The sequence below is a fragment of the Protopterus annectens genome, chromosome 1.part1 (genome assembly GCF_019279795.1).
Source record: "Protopterus annectens isolate FY-2018-M chromosome 1.part1, PAN1.0, whole genome shotgun sequence".
NCBI classification, from domain to species: Eukaryota; Metazoa; Chordata; order Ceratodontiformes; family Protopteridae; genus Protopterus; species Protopterus annectens.
The window spans coordinates 1,850,103,116-1,850,117,139 of record NC_056726.1 but is presented as its reverse complement, the minus strand read 5'-3'; the positions used below and the strand labels follow the sequence as shown (position 1 = coordinate 1,850,117,139).

The 14,024-nt window shown below is 43.1% G+C and overlaps 1 protein-coding gene across 3 annotated transcripts in view; it reads left to right on the top strand.

Moving 5' to 3' along the window:
- DAAM2 (dishevelled associated activator of morphogenesis 2) overlaps positions 1 to 14,024 on the top strand; it is a 3,932,565-nt gene that overhangs the window by 2,848,541 nt on the left and 1,070,000 nt on the right. For all 3 annotated transcript variants that reach the window (XM_044084849.1, XM_044084851.1, XM_044084855.1), the window contains exon 16: positions 469 to 575. In XM_044084849.1, coding sequence (XP_043940784.1) covers positions 469 to 575 — 107 coding nt within the window. The remainder of the gene's footprint in view (positions 1 to 468; positions 576 to 14,024) is intronic.

The window sequence follows — 14,024 nt, the reverse complement described above, 5'->3', positions numbered from 1 at the left end:
TATAACATCCTAATACACAATGCTATTGCAGCTGTGTGCAATATTCTTGGGGGCATTGAATATGCGGGAGGGTATGTTTATTGTTGTGGAAATAGGTACTAATGTTTTTTTTTTTCTTTTTTTGCTTGACTTAGACTGGTGTCTGATACCGCACATTAGTACGTTACGGGAAGTATAATCATAAGATGAAAGCAAGCAGTCTGTGGCAGTTTTTCCCAGAAGCCCTGTAGCTCATCATGCAGGTTTGTTCGACTACCTGAAACACTGTAGTACAGGATTTATTTTTGGGTACATGAAAATCAGTGAATGTAACTGATAGATGCTGCTACAATGGAGAGGTGCTTCTGGAGAGATGTCTGAAATCACACAAGGTTGAAAATGCTAAATTATATAGTTATCACTAAAAGATTTGCAATTAACTCAAAGCATGACTAACATTTATTATTATTTTTTAATGATTTACCACAGAAAGAGACTGGTTCCATTGAAGACCTGTATCTGTCAAGCCGGAAGATTAAAGAGCTTTCAGTGATTGATGGAAGGAGGGCCCAGAACTGTGTTATACTGCTCTCAAAGTAAGTATAGTAAGGTGGGGCCTATAATACATAATCAAATCACAGTTCATACATGTTTATGTTTTCTACTTCATGTCTGTACTAGTAAAATTATTTTTGGAAAAATTGCACAAACATAAACAAGCGGCTATTGGAGATTGCCATCAGATTACAACTTTTGTGTGTAGCTCTAAAAATTTTGAGCTTGTAGCTATGTTCTTATCCCCACTGGCTAGTCAGAGGTTCTTTCCAATGCAAATACATAAATATGGAAGGTATGATTTTTCTTGGTGCTGACTTTCTGCTTAAGTCTGAAATGCATAAAGCAGTGTGCTGTGATGCATAAACATGTAGACATTTTAAATACTAGTTTTTTAGCTTACCCTGTTGTACTTCTAAATGTATTGTATTTAAGAGAAAGTATATTCAGAGATAATTTGTACATCATAATGTTTTGTTTTACTAAAGATTTGCATTTTCAAATGGCACTTAGATAGTCCTTTAGTTTGACTGTTTTCAGTATTGAATGCTTAACATTATTTTACCAAAACGTGTACCTTAAATTCTTTCCATTTCTACTTAGAAATTTTTAAGATCAAAGTTAAAACCAATCTTTGTGTCAAGTTGATAGATTCATACTTAGATACTAGGCAATCATTCATAAGACTAAGAACAACCTAGCCCAGAACTACCAATGTCAAGAGTTACTTCCTGCATCATAGAGGGTCACACATGTGCGGCCTGGGAAGAATTTGTGAATGTCCATCCAGTTGTATAGGTCAGGCTCATACCTCTCAACCTGGAAACATCAACAATCTGGACAAGGCCCATGAAAAATAGGTACAAATCTGTATGCTGATTAACGTAAAATTTGCATACATAATTACACAACCCTACCCACTCCAATAGAATTGTGGGATACCAACTTTCAAATGCAAACTGAAGAACAGAACCAAAATATAGCACCAGAGTCCCGCTGCTGCCATTCCAATGTCCCGTTACCTGGCTATTTAGGAAACACTTAATGATGCACTTTTTTATCTTTTGTGTCCTTTACTTTTCTTTTACTACAAAAATGCAATACAAAATGTCACAGCTTAACTAGAGGACTAGGGCCCTTACATATAGCTTCAGTCAGGGAGGTACAGATTGGGTACAATGCTTATTACCACAGAACAGTGTTAGGTTGCTAATGCCTGTGCTATCTCATTAAAAAAAAATAAAAACACAACTGTTACAGCTGTAGACCACAGAGAAAAGTACTATAGCACCAACTAATGCATTTTGGAATTACCACGAGAACACAAAAACAAGATTTGGAATATAAAGACTGGTATTTTATTCCAAAAACTGGTTCAGTAAACATGGAAAAAAATAAAAAAGTAAAACCTATGCATATAGCATTAGAAATTTTTTCTTGTTAATGTTATATAATTTTATTTGATATTATAGATCATGTCTGTGCCTTTTTTAGGCAAGGCTCAAAAGACAAACCCACCTCCATAGGTATCACAAGGGATAAGAAACTAAGAGTAATGCTACTCAACGCCAGAAGTCTAAACCTCAAGATGCACGCACTCGAAACTCTCCTTAGCATGGAGAACATCGATATCTGTGCAGTAACAGAAACCTGGTTCAGGGCTCCCGAGCGCACCCCAGCACTACCAGGTTATACCTCATACCATGCTTTTCGGCCCCAAAACTTGGACCGAACCACAAAAGGAGGGGGAGTATCGATATTCATCAAAGATACCCACACCTCCAGGTTGGTGGCAAAGCACGAAGCATCAGAGACTATCCATGTGCAACTAACAGTGGGTAAAACTGCCTTCCAGTTTATAGCCTGCTACAGACCACCCTCCCAAAACCAGGAACCCCACTCGGCCTTCCTGAGAACACTGGAAAATATGAAGGTCTCTCCAAACACCATTATATTGGGCGACTTCAACTACCCAAACATAGACTGGGAGCATTACTCTAGCTCCAACACCCTAGCCCAAAGGTTCCTAGAATTTATAAACTCAAATGCTATGGAACAACTTGTTACCACTCCCACAAGAGGGAAAACATACTGGACCTGATCATCACCAACATGGGGACTCTATGCTCCAGACCAGAAGTGTATCCCTCACTGGTAAGATCAGACCATAAACTAATCTCACTGGATATTCACATCCCGACCCCACCCCTGCCCAGAAAACCACAGTGAAAAACTTCTCTAAAGCAAATTTTACACTCCTCAAAACTGAGGTGGAATCCTTCAAAGCCCCGGGCCTGTGGAAAATACAGCCCAGACCGCAGAATCCTTTATAAACGCATTCTATGAACACCTTCAGGAATGCATGGATCATGCGATCCCAAATAAAACCAAGACCCAATCCTCCAAAGGCAGGCGTCCTGTCTGGTGGACCCCAGCCATAAACAAACTATACAATAGAAGGAGGAAGCTACTAAATGATAAAGCAAAATCCCAAAAGGGAAGGCATCACTGATCAGTATTAGCAAAAACTACGGGCACACATAAAATTGTCTAAGGCCAGCTTGAGAGAAAAATTGCACAGGACACTAAGGATAATCACAAGGCTTTCTTTAGTTATGTTAGGAACCTGAGTGGTAATTCCCAGATATGCTCAGAATTAGTCCAAAATGACAAAAAATACACCGAACCCACAGACATTGCCAACATCCTAGCTGACAGGTTCAGCGCAAACTTCTCCCCCCCTCCCCACCAAAAGGGCAAATATCTATCCCAGCAGAGTGCTGCCCCCCTGACATCTCAGATGCTCAGGTAAGAGCCGCCCTCTCCAAAGCAAAAACACAGCATCAATGGGACCAGATGGTGTCCCGGGCTGCGTCCTACATGAACTCAAAGAAGAGCTAAACCCAAACATAAAACTACTGTTCAATCTCAGCCTTACTACAGGATATGTGCCCAAAGAGTGGCGTACAGCAACAGTGGTCCCTCTCCATAAAGGTGGTGCCTCAACGGATCCTGGAAACTATCGCCCCATAAGCCTGACTAGCTTGGTCTGCAAAGCTATGGAAAGGATCATCATGGACCTCATAAATAAAGATATTGGGGACCTACAAACACTGGATCCTACCCAGTTCGGCTTTGTTAAGGGCAGATCCTGCCTCTTAAACCTGGTTGATTTCTTTGAAACAGTCACCAAGGCCATTGACGAGGGAAGGTGGTCCACACAGCCTACCTGGACCTCGCAAAAGCCTTCGATACAATACCCCACTTGGGCATTATAGATAAGCTCACCAGCTTAAATATAAACCCCTATGTCACTAGATGGATTGCAAACTGGCTCATGGACAGAACCCACATGGTTAGAATTGCTGGAGCCATGTCAGACTCCAAACCAGTTACAAGTGGTGTCCCACAAGGCTCAGTCCTGGGACCTCTCTTGTTCGGTATATATTTCTCGGAGGTACAAGCCAACACGGAAGGACTGTGGCTGACCAAGTTTGCAGATGACTGCAAACTGGGTGCCATAATCGACTCTGCAGCCGACACAAGCATCCTCCAAAAGGGCCTCATAGAAACAGACAACTGGTGCCAGAGCCATGGCCTCAAGCTAAATGCCAAAAAGTGTATAGTCATCCCCTTTGGCAAAAACAAAGTGCCCACAAATTACCACATAGGTGGAAATCCATTAAGTACAGAAGAAGTAATAAGGGACCTGGGGACCCAAGTTGATAGCAATCTCTCATTTGACAACCACGTGGCCAAAGTGGTTAGAAAAACATTTTATATAGCCCACCTAATCATGAAGGGATTCACATCTAGATCAGGGGAGGTCATCGTGCCTCTTTACTCATCCCTCATCAGGCCCATAATTGAGTACAATGCCCTTTTGGGATGTACCTTACCAGACACCTGCAGCAACTGGAAAGACCCCAAAAGTACCTCACCAAGAGGATCAAAGGGCTCAAACAGATGCCATATGCTGCCTGGTTAAAGAAACTCCAGCTCTACTCAGTGGCATACCGCCTGTTCAGAGGAGATCTGTGCCTGACGTATAAAGCCATGTCCAACCCGAATTAATGGACATGCTGCACCTCAGAAAATCCAAATCCCATCGAGCTACGCGCTCGAGAGACTTGAACCTCAGCACTGAAATAAATAGGACATGCTGGAGGGACAGATTCATAACCCAGAGGCTCCCTTCACTCTGGAATAAAATCCCAGTCCAGGTTAGGCAGAGTCCCTCATTGACTCTCTTCAAGAGGAATCTTGATGAGTGGATGGGAGATCGTAGGTTTACCCCGGGTATCACTTCTGTGTCACTGTTAGATAGAGGCATAGTATACTAACCTCGAAAAAGGGCATAGCAAAATAAATTTAAAATGGGTGGCGAAAGCCAAACACATTCTGGCTAGGCTTATACATGCCCTAGGGCAGATAGCCTAGTATGAACCTATGAACCTATGTGCAGGAGATTTTACAGTAGGTGTTAGGAAACTGGCTTTAGAATATGGGGAATATAGCTACAAAATATGCTGAAGGTATATTTATATCTCGGTTTGAAAATAATTCGTCAGTTTTTATCACTGCATTAAAAAGAAAGAGGTCATTTAAGCATAAGAAAAGGCAGACACGTACTCTCTCTCACACACACACACACACACACACACACACACACACACACACACACACTGTGGTTAAGTGAAAAAAACTCATAATGAGACTGGCATTATCTACATTCACAGGTGTATTAATGCCTGTTCATAGGTTCATAGGTTCATACTAGGCTATCTGCCCGAGGGCATTTATAAGCCTAGCCCATAGTTTTGTGGCTTACGCCACCCCTTTAGTTTGGAGAAACTATGCCCATTATTTTGCTGTGCCTTTGTTGAGCAGTGACACTGAGGTAACCCCTGGGGTGTATCTGCGATCTCCCATCCATTGGTCAAGATTCCTCTTGAACAAAGCCAGCGAGGTGCTCTGCCTCGCATAAACCGGGATTTTGTTCCACAGCATAGGGAGTCTTTGGGTGATGAATCTATCCCTCCAGCACGTCCTATTAATAACAGTGTCGAGGTTTAAGTCTCCCGCCCTTGTGGCTCTGAGGGATCTAGATTTTTTGAGATGAAGCATGTTCATCAAATCTGGGTTTGACATGACCTTGTATGTCAGGCATAGGTCACCTCTGAGCAAGCGGTAAGCAACTGAATATAACTGGAGTTCTTTCAGTCGGGCAGCATAAGACAGATTTTGAGACCCTTTATCCTTTTGGTGAGGAACTATTGTGGCCTCTCCAGCTGCTGCAAGTGTCGGGTCAGATACATTCCGAATGGGGCATTGTACTCGATCATTGGTCTGATGAGTGATGAGTATAGGGAGACTATGACTTCCCTTGATCTAGATGTGAATCCCTTCATGATAAGGTGGGCAATGTAGAAGGTCTTCCTAACTACTTTAGCAATATGAGTGTCGAATGAAAGGCTACTGTCAACCTGGGTTCCCAGGTCCCTAATAACTTCTTCTGTGTTCAGGGGATTGCCACCTATATGGTAGCTAGGGGTAACCTTATTTTTCCCGAAGGGTATGACTATGCATTTCTTGGCATTTAACTTTAGGCCATGGCTCTGGCACCAGTTATCTGTTTCTGTGAGACCCTTCTGAAGGATATCTGTGTCGGATGTGTTTTCAACTGCAGCGCCCAGTTTGCAGTCATCTGCAAACTTTGTCAGCCATAATCTTCCTGTGTTTGCTTGTACTTCAGAAAAGTAGATGCCAAACAAGAGTGGGCCCAGGACTGAGCCCTGTGGGACACCACTTGTGACAGGCTTTGAGTCTGACATGGCGCCAGCAACTCTGACCCTGTGGGTTCTGTCACTCAGCCAGTTTGCAAACCATCTTGTAATGTATGGGTTTACATTTAAGTTGATGAGTTTTTCAATGATACCCGAGTGAGGTATTGTATCAAAAGCCTTTGCCAGGTCTAGGTAGGCTGTATGGACTGCCTTTCCCTCGTCAATGGCCTTGGTGACTGTTTCGAAAAAGTCAGCCAAGTTTAAAAGGCATGATCTGCCTTTGACAAAGCCAAACTGGGTTGGATCCAAAGTCTGCAAGTTCCCTATGTCTTTATTTATGAGATCCATTATGATCCTTTCCATGGCTTTGCAGATAAGGCTTGTCAAGCTAATGGGACGGTAATTTCCAGGGTCGGTGGAGGCACCGCCTTTGTGGAGTGGGACCACAGTCGCCAGCGCCACTCCTGGATGCGTATCCGGAGGTGAGACTAAGATTAAACAGCTGTCCTAACTGTGGGTTTAATTCCTCGTTGAGTTCATGGAGCACACAGCCGGGGACACCATCAGGTCCCATGGATGCTGTGTTCTTTGCCTTGGAGAGAGCAGTTCTCACCTGGGCGTTAGAGATGTTTGGGGGGCTACAGTCATTTGGTATAGATATCTTTCCTTTAGGGGGGGAGAAGTTTGCACTGAACCTGTCAGCCAGTATGTTGGCAATGTCTGTAGGATCAGTAATCTTCACATCATTTTGAACTAATTCTGAGCATATCTGGGAGTTTCCTCCTAGGTTTCTGACATAGCTAAAGAATGCCTTATGGTTGTCTTTAGAGTCCTTAGCTATTTTTTTCTCAAAATTAGCTTTGGATGATCTTATGAGAGCTCTTAGCTTTTTACTTATAGTGATCAGCGGTGTCTTACCTTTTAAGGATTTTGCTCTATCTTGTAGTAGCTTTCTCCTTTTGTTGTAGAGTTTGTTTATGGCTGGGGTCCACCAGACTGGACGCTTGCCTTTGGTACAAAGAGTCTTTGTTTTGCTTGGTATTGCCTGATCCATGCAGCCCTGCAGGTGCTGGTAGAAGGCATTTGTAAGTGATTCAGCAGTTTGAGTAATGTTAACCGCCGGCTCAGGGGCCTTAAAGGAGACCACACTAGTCTTTAGAAGTGTGAAGTCGGCTTTCGAGAAGTTCTTTACTGTGGTCTTTTTTATTTCGGGTGGGGGCGGGATGAGGACCTCCAGCGAGATTAGTTTGTGATCAGATCTCACGAGTGAGGGGTATACTTCCGGCGTTGAACATTGTGCTCCCATGTTCGTGATGATGTAACAGCCTAGAACTGTGTGGCATTATTTACATGTGCAGCTAGATTACTGCCTGTAACAGGCTGGAACTATGAGGAATTATCTGTATTTATAGCACAATAATATAAAATGAAAGAAATGTAGTATAGTACAAGAAAGAGAAGTAATGAAAAAGTACAATACAGTAAAATACAATGCAGTAAAACATAGCTAAAAACTGAACATGACAAAAGTCTGCAACAGAAGTGGTTTACAAATGAGTAACAACATTGCTTTCATTTCTGTATGGTTTGTATTTACTGTACATATGTCCGATAGAGGTAGAATTAAGTTTTCCGGCTAGAGAAGACAGTGTTAGTCAAGGATGTTTCTATTTATGTTATGTCCATCAAAAAGACATGGCAGACAGAAACATAGCAGAAAGTATGGTGTTTTTCACTTTTGATACCCCTTAGGTACCTTAAGGTCGCCAGCTTCTTCTGCAGCAGTTGTACAATCCAGTAGCTCCTCTCGCTTCCTCTGCACTTGTAAAATCCAATATGCCCGAACCGGCTCACTAAGAAGCCCGTAAACTCCAGTATTCAGACCGTTTCAGCCTTCTAATTAAGCTCCGTTCTGCCCGAACAACCCACCTGACAGTATTCAAACAGTTTCAGCATTCAAACAGATGTGCGTCACACGTGCACGCATCTAAGCTTAATTCCGACAGACTGATGGAGCTGACGTTATTGGGCACGTGATGATGTCAGCTGTGAAAGCGCGGAATCTAAAAAAATAGATTGTAAAATCGGAAATATAAAAAACGAGTAATTCGGGAAGGTTGGTAGGTCTGGTCAGGCTTGAATGTAGCTATAGTAATACTTTGCTTAATATGCAAGGGTAGTTTATTCCATAGGTTGGGAACACACCGTGATAAGAATTTACTGCACCAAAATGTCCTATTAATTTTTTTTTAAAGAAATTGAGATCATTTCTATATACATTTGAGGAACCATTATCTCTTTAAAGAAGTAGGAGGGTTAGATCTTTCATGACCCAAAAGACCAAACATTTGCAGAGCAGTCTGCAGAAAACAGAATATTGAAAGAGAGCAGCCTGTCAGTATAGATAACTGAGTGACTTGAGGCTTCTGACTTTTTTGGTTAGGAACCTTTGAGATCTCTCCAGCTGAGTGATGTGCTTTAATGAAGTACATCCAATGCATGCATAAGGGGGCATTGTATTAAGTAATGGGCAGATAAAAGATGAGCACAGTGGAAGTAAGACTTCCTTTGTTATGGATGAGATGCCCTCTTGGATGAAGTACTCTTGGCTATTTGTTGGATCATATAGAAGGGCTTAGTTTAACTACAGTGAAGACATGATGATGAAAGGACATAGAGTGATTCCCTGTTTGGTCTACCATTGCTACATACTCAAGTGTGCTAGCTTGCACTGCATTTGAATTGTTTTGCCTGCTGTTTTAGCTACTTTTCTGTATATATATATATATATAAGCAAACGATAACCCAAGACTTCACTGATGGATGAAAAGGCAGCAAAGCACCAAAGCACAAATAAAATCCAAGGCACAAATAAAATCCAAGATAAACTTTATTCCAAGTTTCCAAATTTCCACGTAAGCACTTTCACGGTGTAATACCGCTTCCTCAGACGTGATACAACTGCATCTGCTTTGAGCTCCGACTCTTTTTCGACAGTTCCTTCTCTCGTGCCAAGAAGGGCTCCCTTACAAGCGATGCTCTCCATCACTGGACGGAGAGCATCGCTTGTAAGGGAGCCCTTCTTGGCACGAGAGAAGGAACTGTCGAAAAAGAGTCGGAGCTCAAAGCAGATGCAGTTGTATCACGTATGAGGAAGCTATTACACGTGTGCTTACGGAAATTTGGAAACTTGGAATAAAGTTTATCTTGGATTTTATTTGTGCCTTGGATTTTATTTGTGCTTTGGTGCTTTGCTGCCTTTTCATCCATCAGTGAAGTCTTGGGTTATCGTTTGCTTATATCACTGACTCTAAGGGCCTTGGTTTGTTTGTTCTATAGATATATATATATATATATATATATATATATATATATATATATATATATATATATAGTAAGCACTAGGTAACCTGTCTACCACATAAGGAGTGGTTCTGGCCCAGAAGTTGTAGTTATTGGCTGTTTGGGCAGTTTTTCCATCTCTCTCAACTTTCTGATTTAAAAGCCCGGATTTGCACTTGTTTCCCCCCTTTCCTGTAACTAGTTTAGTCCAGATACAGATTCTTAGTTTTAGCATTTGAATTTGCTTATTCATGATCAGCACTTGTTCAGAACTTGTAAGCACTCAACCTTCCTCATTATCTAGAGGAAAACAGTTTTGGTACTTACTTTCCTCACTTGCTTAGAGAAAAACAGCTCTTGTACTCACTTTCCTCACTTATCTAGAAGAAAATAGTTTTTATTCAGGCATGTCCAAGGGTCAGCTCCCAGTGTTTTCTCCTGTCTGTCTGATGAATCTGGGCATCTTGGGGCAATGTAGAAATTGCCTAATGTACACAGACAACCCTCTCCTCCTACCACCCAACACTACAACCTGTGAGAGATGCACTTATGTAGCCAAACTGGAGGTAAAGCTCTCTCCAATCAAGACTGAACTTGACAGTCAAGAGGAGAAGGTAAACACTTGCACCACACCACACTCATCACATAGTCTCACTACAACTACACCACCAAAATCCACACATAGAAATACAAAAACATTTGCGGAGGCTCTCAGTAATAATCTGCTCAAGCAACAGAGACCTCCAAAGCAGAAATGCAAGCAACCTCCACCCCCCCAACACAACCCAAATGACACATAGCCCGCAGACTCAGTGTGCCACTCAACCACAGCCAATAAGGCAAAACAGCGTACCCAACACACTAGTCATAGGTGACTCTATAGTCAGGCACACTGATGTCCCACTCACCAGGCTAAACAAGGAGAAGGTTACTGTCAGCTGCTTGTCGGGTGCCAGGATCCTCTACATAACTTATGCACTCAGGTCACTCCACAATAAGTACAAATATGACTCTGTCATTGTCCACGTTGGTGTGAACGACCTGAAACGTACCTCCCTCGACTACATGAAAAGAGACATGAAGAGTTGTCCGATCTTCTAGCCCAGGCAGGTATGACCCTAGCCCTGAGTAGCATTCTGCCATCACCCAGAATGATGCCGCAGTACAAGGACAAAATGATTGACTTCAACAATTGGCTAAGCTTCTGGTGCCATTCTAAAAGGATCCAGTATCTGTCTGCCTGGGATGACATGGTCGACAGACCACGATGCTTTGCCAGAGATTCTGGATACTGGCTAAGGTTCTTGCCGCCCCTATAGTGCCTTTTTTAGGCAAGGTTCAAATGACAAATTCACCACCCTAAGAGGAACAGGCAAGCAAAAACTGAGGGTGATGCTATTCAATGCTAGAAGTCTAAATCTCAAAATGCACTCACTCGAGGCACTCCTTAAAATGGAGAACATCAATATCTGGGCAGTGACTGAGTCCTGGTTCAAGGCTCCAGAGAGCACCCCTGCACTACCAGGTTATAACTCATACCACACTTTTCGGCCATGTAATCTGGACAGGAACACCAAAGGCGGAGGTGTGTCCATATTCATTAAGGATAGCCACACCTTCAGGCTAGTTGCTCAGCATAATGCAGCCGAGGTTATCCAAGTGCAACTAACTCTGGGCAAAACTGCAATCCAAATTGTAGCTTGCTACAGATCACCCACCATGCCCCAGGATTCCCACTCCTGTTTTCTTGATGTACTGGAAAATATTAGGGTTCAACCAAACACCCTAATAATGGGCGATTTCAACTACCCCACCATTAACTGGGAAAACTACTCATGTACCAACTCATTCGCTCAACGCTTTCTGGAATTCATAAACTCCAATGCCCTGGATCAACTTATCCACACCCCCACCAGGGGCAACAATATCCTAGATCTAGTCATTACCAACATGAGTGACCAGTGTTCCACACCTGAAGTCAATGCCTCATTGGTCCGATCCGACCATAAGCTAATTATCCTAGATATCCACATCCTGCCCCCATCCCCCATTAAGGAAACCATGGTAAAAAAATTCTCCAAAGCCAACTTCATGCTTCTTAAGACAGAAGTGGTGAACTTCATGACACCCATGCAGATGGACAATACAGTTACGACTACTGAATCCTACACAATTGCACTTTATAAGCACTTACATGAGTGCATGGATCGTGCTATCCCAAACAGAACCAAGACGCTATCCTCCAAAAAAAGGAAGCCAATCTGGTGGTCCCCTGCCATAAACAAACTGTACAACAGAAGGAAGAAACTGTTGCAAAAGAGAGTAAAATCCCATGAGTGGAGGAGCTCCCTGGTCAGCCTCAGTAAGAAGCTGCAATCCCTGATAAAATCCTCCAAAGCTAGTTACGAAATCAAAATCGCCACTGATTCTAAAGACAACCACAAAGCATTATATAGCTATGTCAAGAATCTCAATGGCAACACTCAGATCTGCTCTGAGTTACAGCACAATGGCACTAAATATACAGACCCAACTGATCTTGCCAACATCCTGGCAGATAGGTTCAGTGCTAACTTTATCCCCCTCTCAGCCCCTAAAGAGCCCATCTCTATACCGGAAGAATGCAAAGTTCCTGTAATCACGGCTGCACAGGTAAAAAACACACTCTCCAAAGCCATGAACACAGCATCCATGGGACCAGACAACATCCCAGGCTGCGTTCTACATGAACTACAGAACGAACTGGCACCCCACCTAAGTACCATGTTCAGTCATAGCCTCACCTCAGGCTTTGTGCCTGCTAAATGGCGCAGAGCGACGGTTATCCCACTCCACAAGGGGGGAACCACCATGGACCCCGGGAACTACCGCCCCATTAGCCTGAAGAGCCTGGTCTGCAAGGCCATGGAATGTATCATCATGGAACTTATAAACAAAGACATTGGTAATCTCTAAACTCTGGACCCCACCCAGTTCGGGTTTGTAAAAGGCAGATCATGTCTCCTAAACCTGATAGACTTCTTTGAAGCAGTCACCAAAGCCATAGACAAGGGTAAAGTGGTTCACACAGCCTATCTAGATCTTGCCAAGGCTTTTGACACCATCCCCCGCTCTGGAGTTATAGATAATCTCACTAAACAAGTTATAAATCCCTATGTCACAAGATGGGTTGCCAACTGGCTCACTGACAGAACCCACACTGTGAAAGTAGCAGACTCCAAATCCGACTTCAGACCAGTGAGAAGTGGAGTACCACAGGGTTCAGTCCTGGGTCCTCTCCTGTTTGGTATCTACTTCTCTTAAGTACAGGCTAACACAGAAGGTCTTTGGTTAATGAAGTTCGCAGATGACTGCAAACTAGGAGCCATAATCAAAACTCCTAACGATGTGGACATCCTACAAAAGGGTCTCACTTAGACAGATGCCTGGTGTCAAAGCCATGGCCTGAAGCTCAATGCCAAAAAGTGCATTGTCATCCCCTTTGGTAAAAACTCTATACCCATGAACTACAACATAGGCGGTAGTATACTTAACACCGAAAGTGTGATAAGAGACCTTGGGACACAGGTGGACAGTAGTCTCTTCTTTGATAATCACATCGCCACAGTAGTCAGGAAATCCTTCTACGTGTCACACTTCATCACAAAAGGTTTCTCATCCAGAAAAAAAGAGGTCTTTGTTCCCCTCTACTCATCACTCATTAGACCCATTGTAGAGTACAACGCCCCTTTTGGTATGTACCTCACAAGACATCTACAACAACTGGAAAGGCCGCAGAAGTACCTCACAAAGAGGATTACCGGCCTCAAACAGATGCCCTACGCAGACCGTCTCAAAAACCTCCAGCTTTACTCCGTCGCATATCGCCTACTCAGATGTGATCTCTGCCTAACATACAAAGCTATGTCAAACCCAGAGCTGTTGGACATGCTCCACGTAAAGAAATCCCAATCCCTCCGAGCTACACGCTCTAGGGACCTAAACCTTGTCACCACAATAAACAGAACATGCTGGAGGGATAGATTCCTGTCCCAGAGACGTCCCATACTCTGGAATAAACTACCTATCTATATCAAACAAAGCTCCTGATTAGCACTCTTCAAGAAGAATCTTGATGATTGGATGGGAAATAGGAAATTCACCCCGGGGATCACCTCTGTGGCTCTGCTCGACAGTGGCACAGGAAAATAATTTTCTTGGGTGGCAAAAGCCAGGGTACCTTTTTGGCTGGGCTTGTATAGGCCCCAGGGCCGATAGCCTAGTACCTACCTATGAACCTATGATGCTCCCTAGGTCTCTAATTGCAATGTCAGTCCTTTAGGGGTACGTCGTCTGTGTAGTATGATGAGGAATATTTCTTTT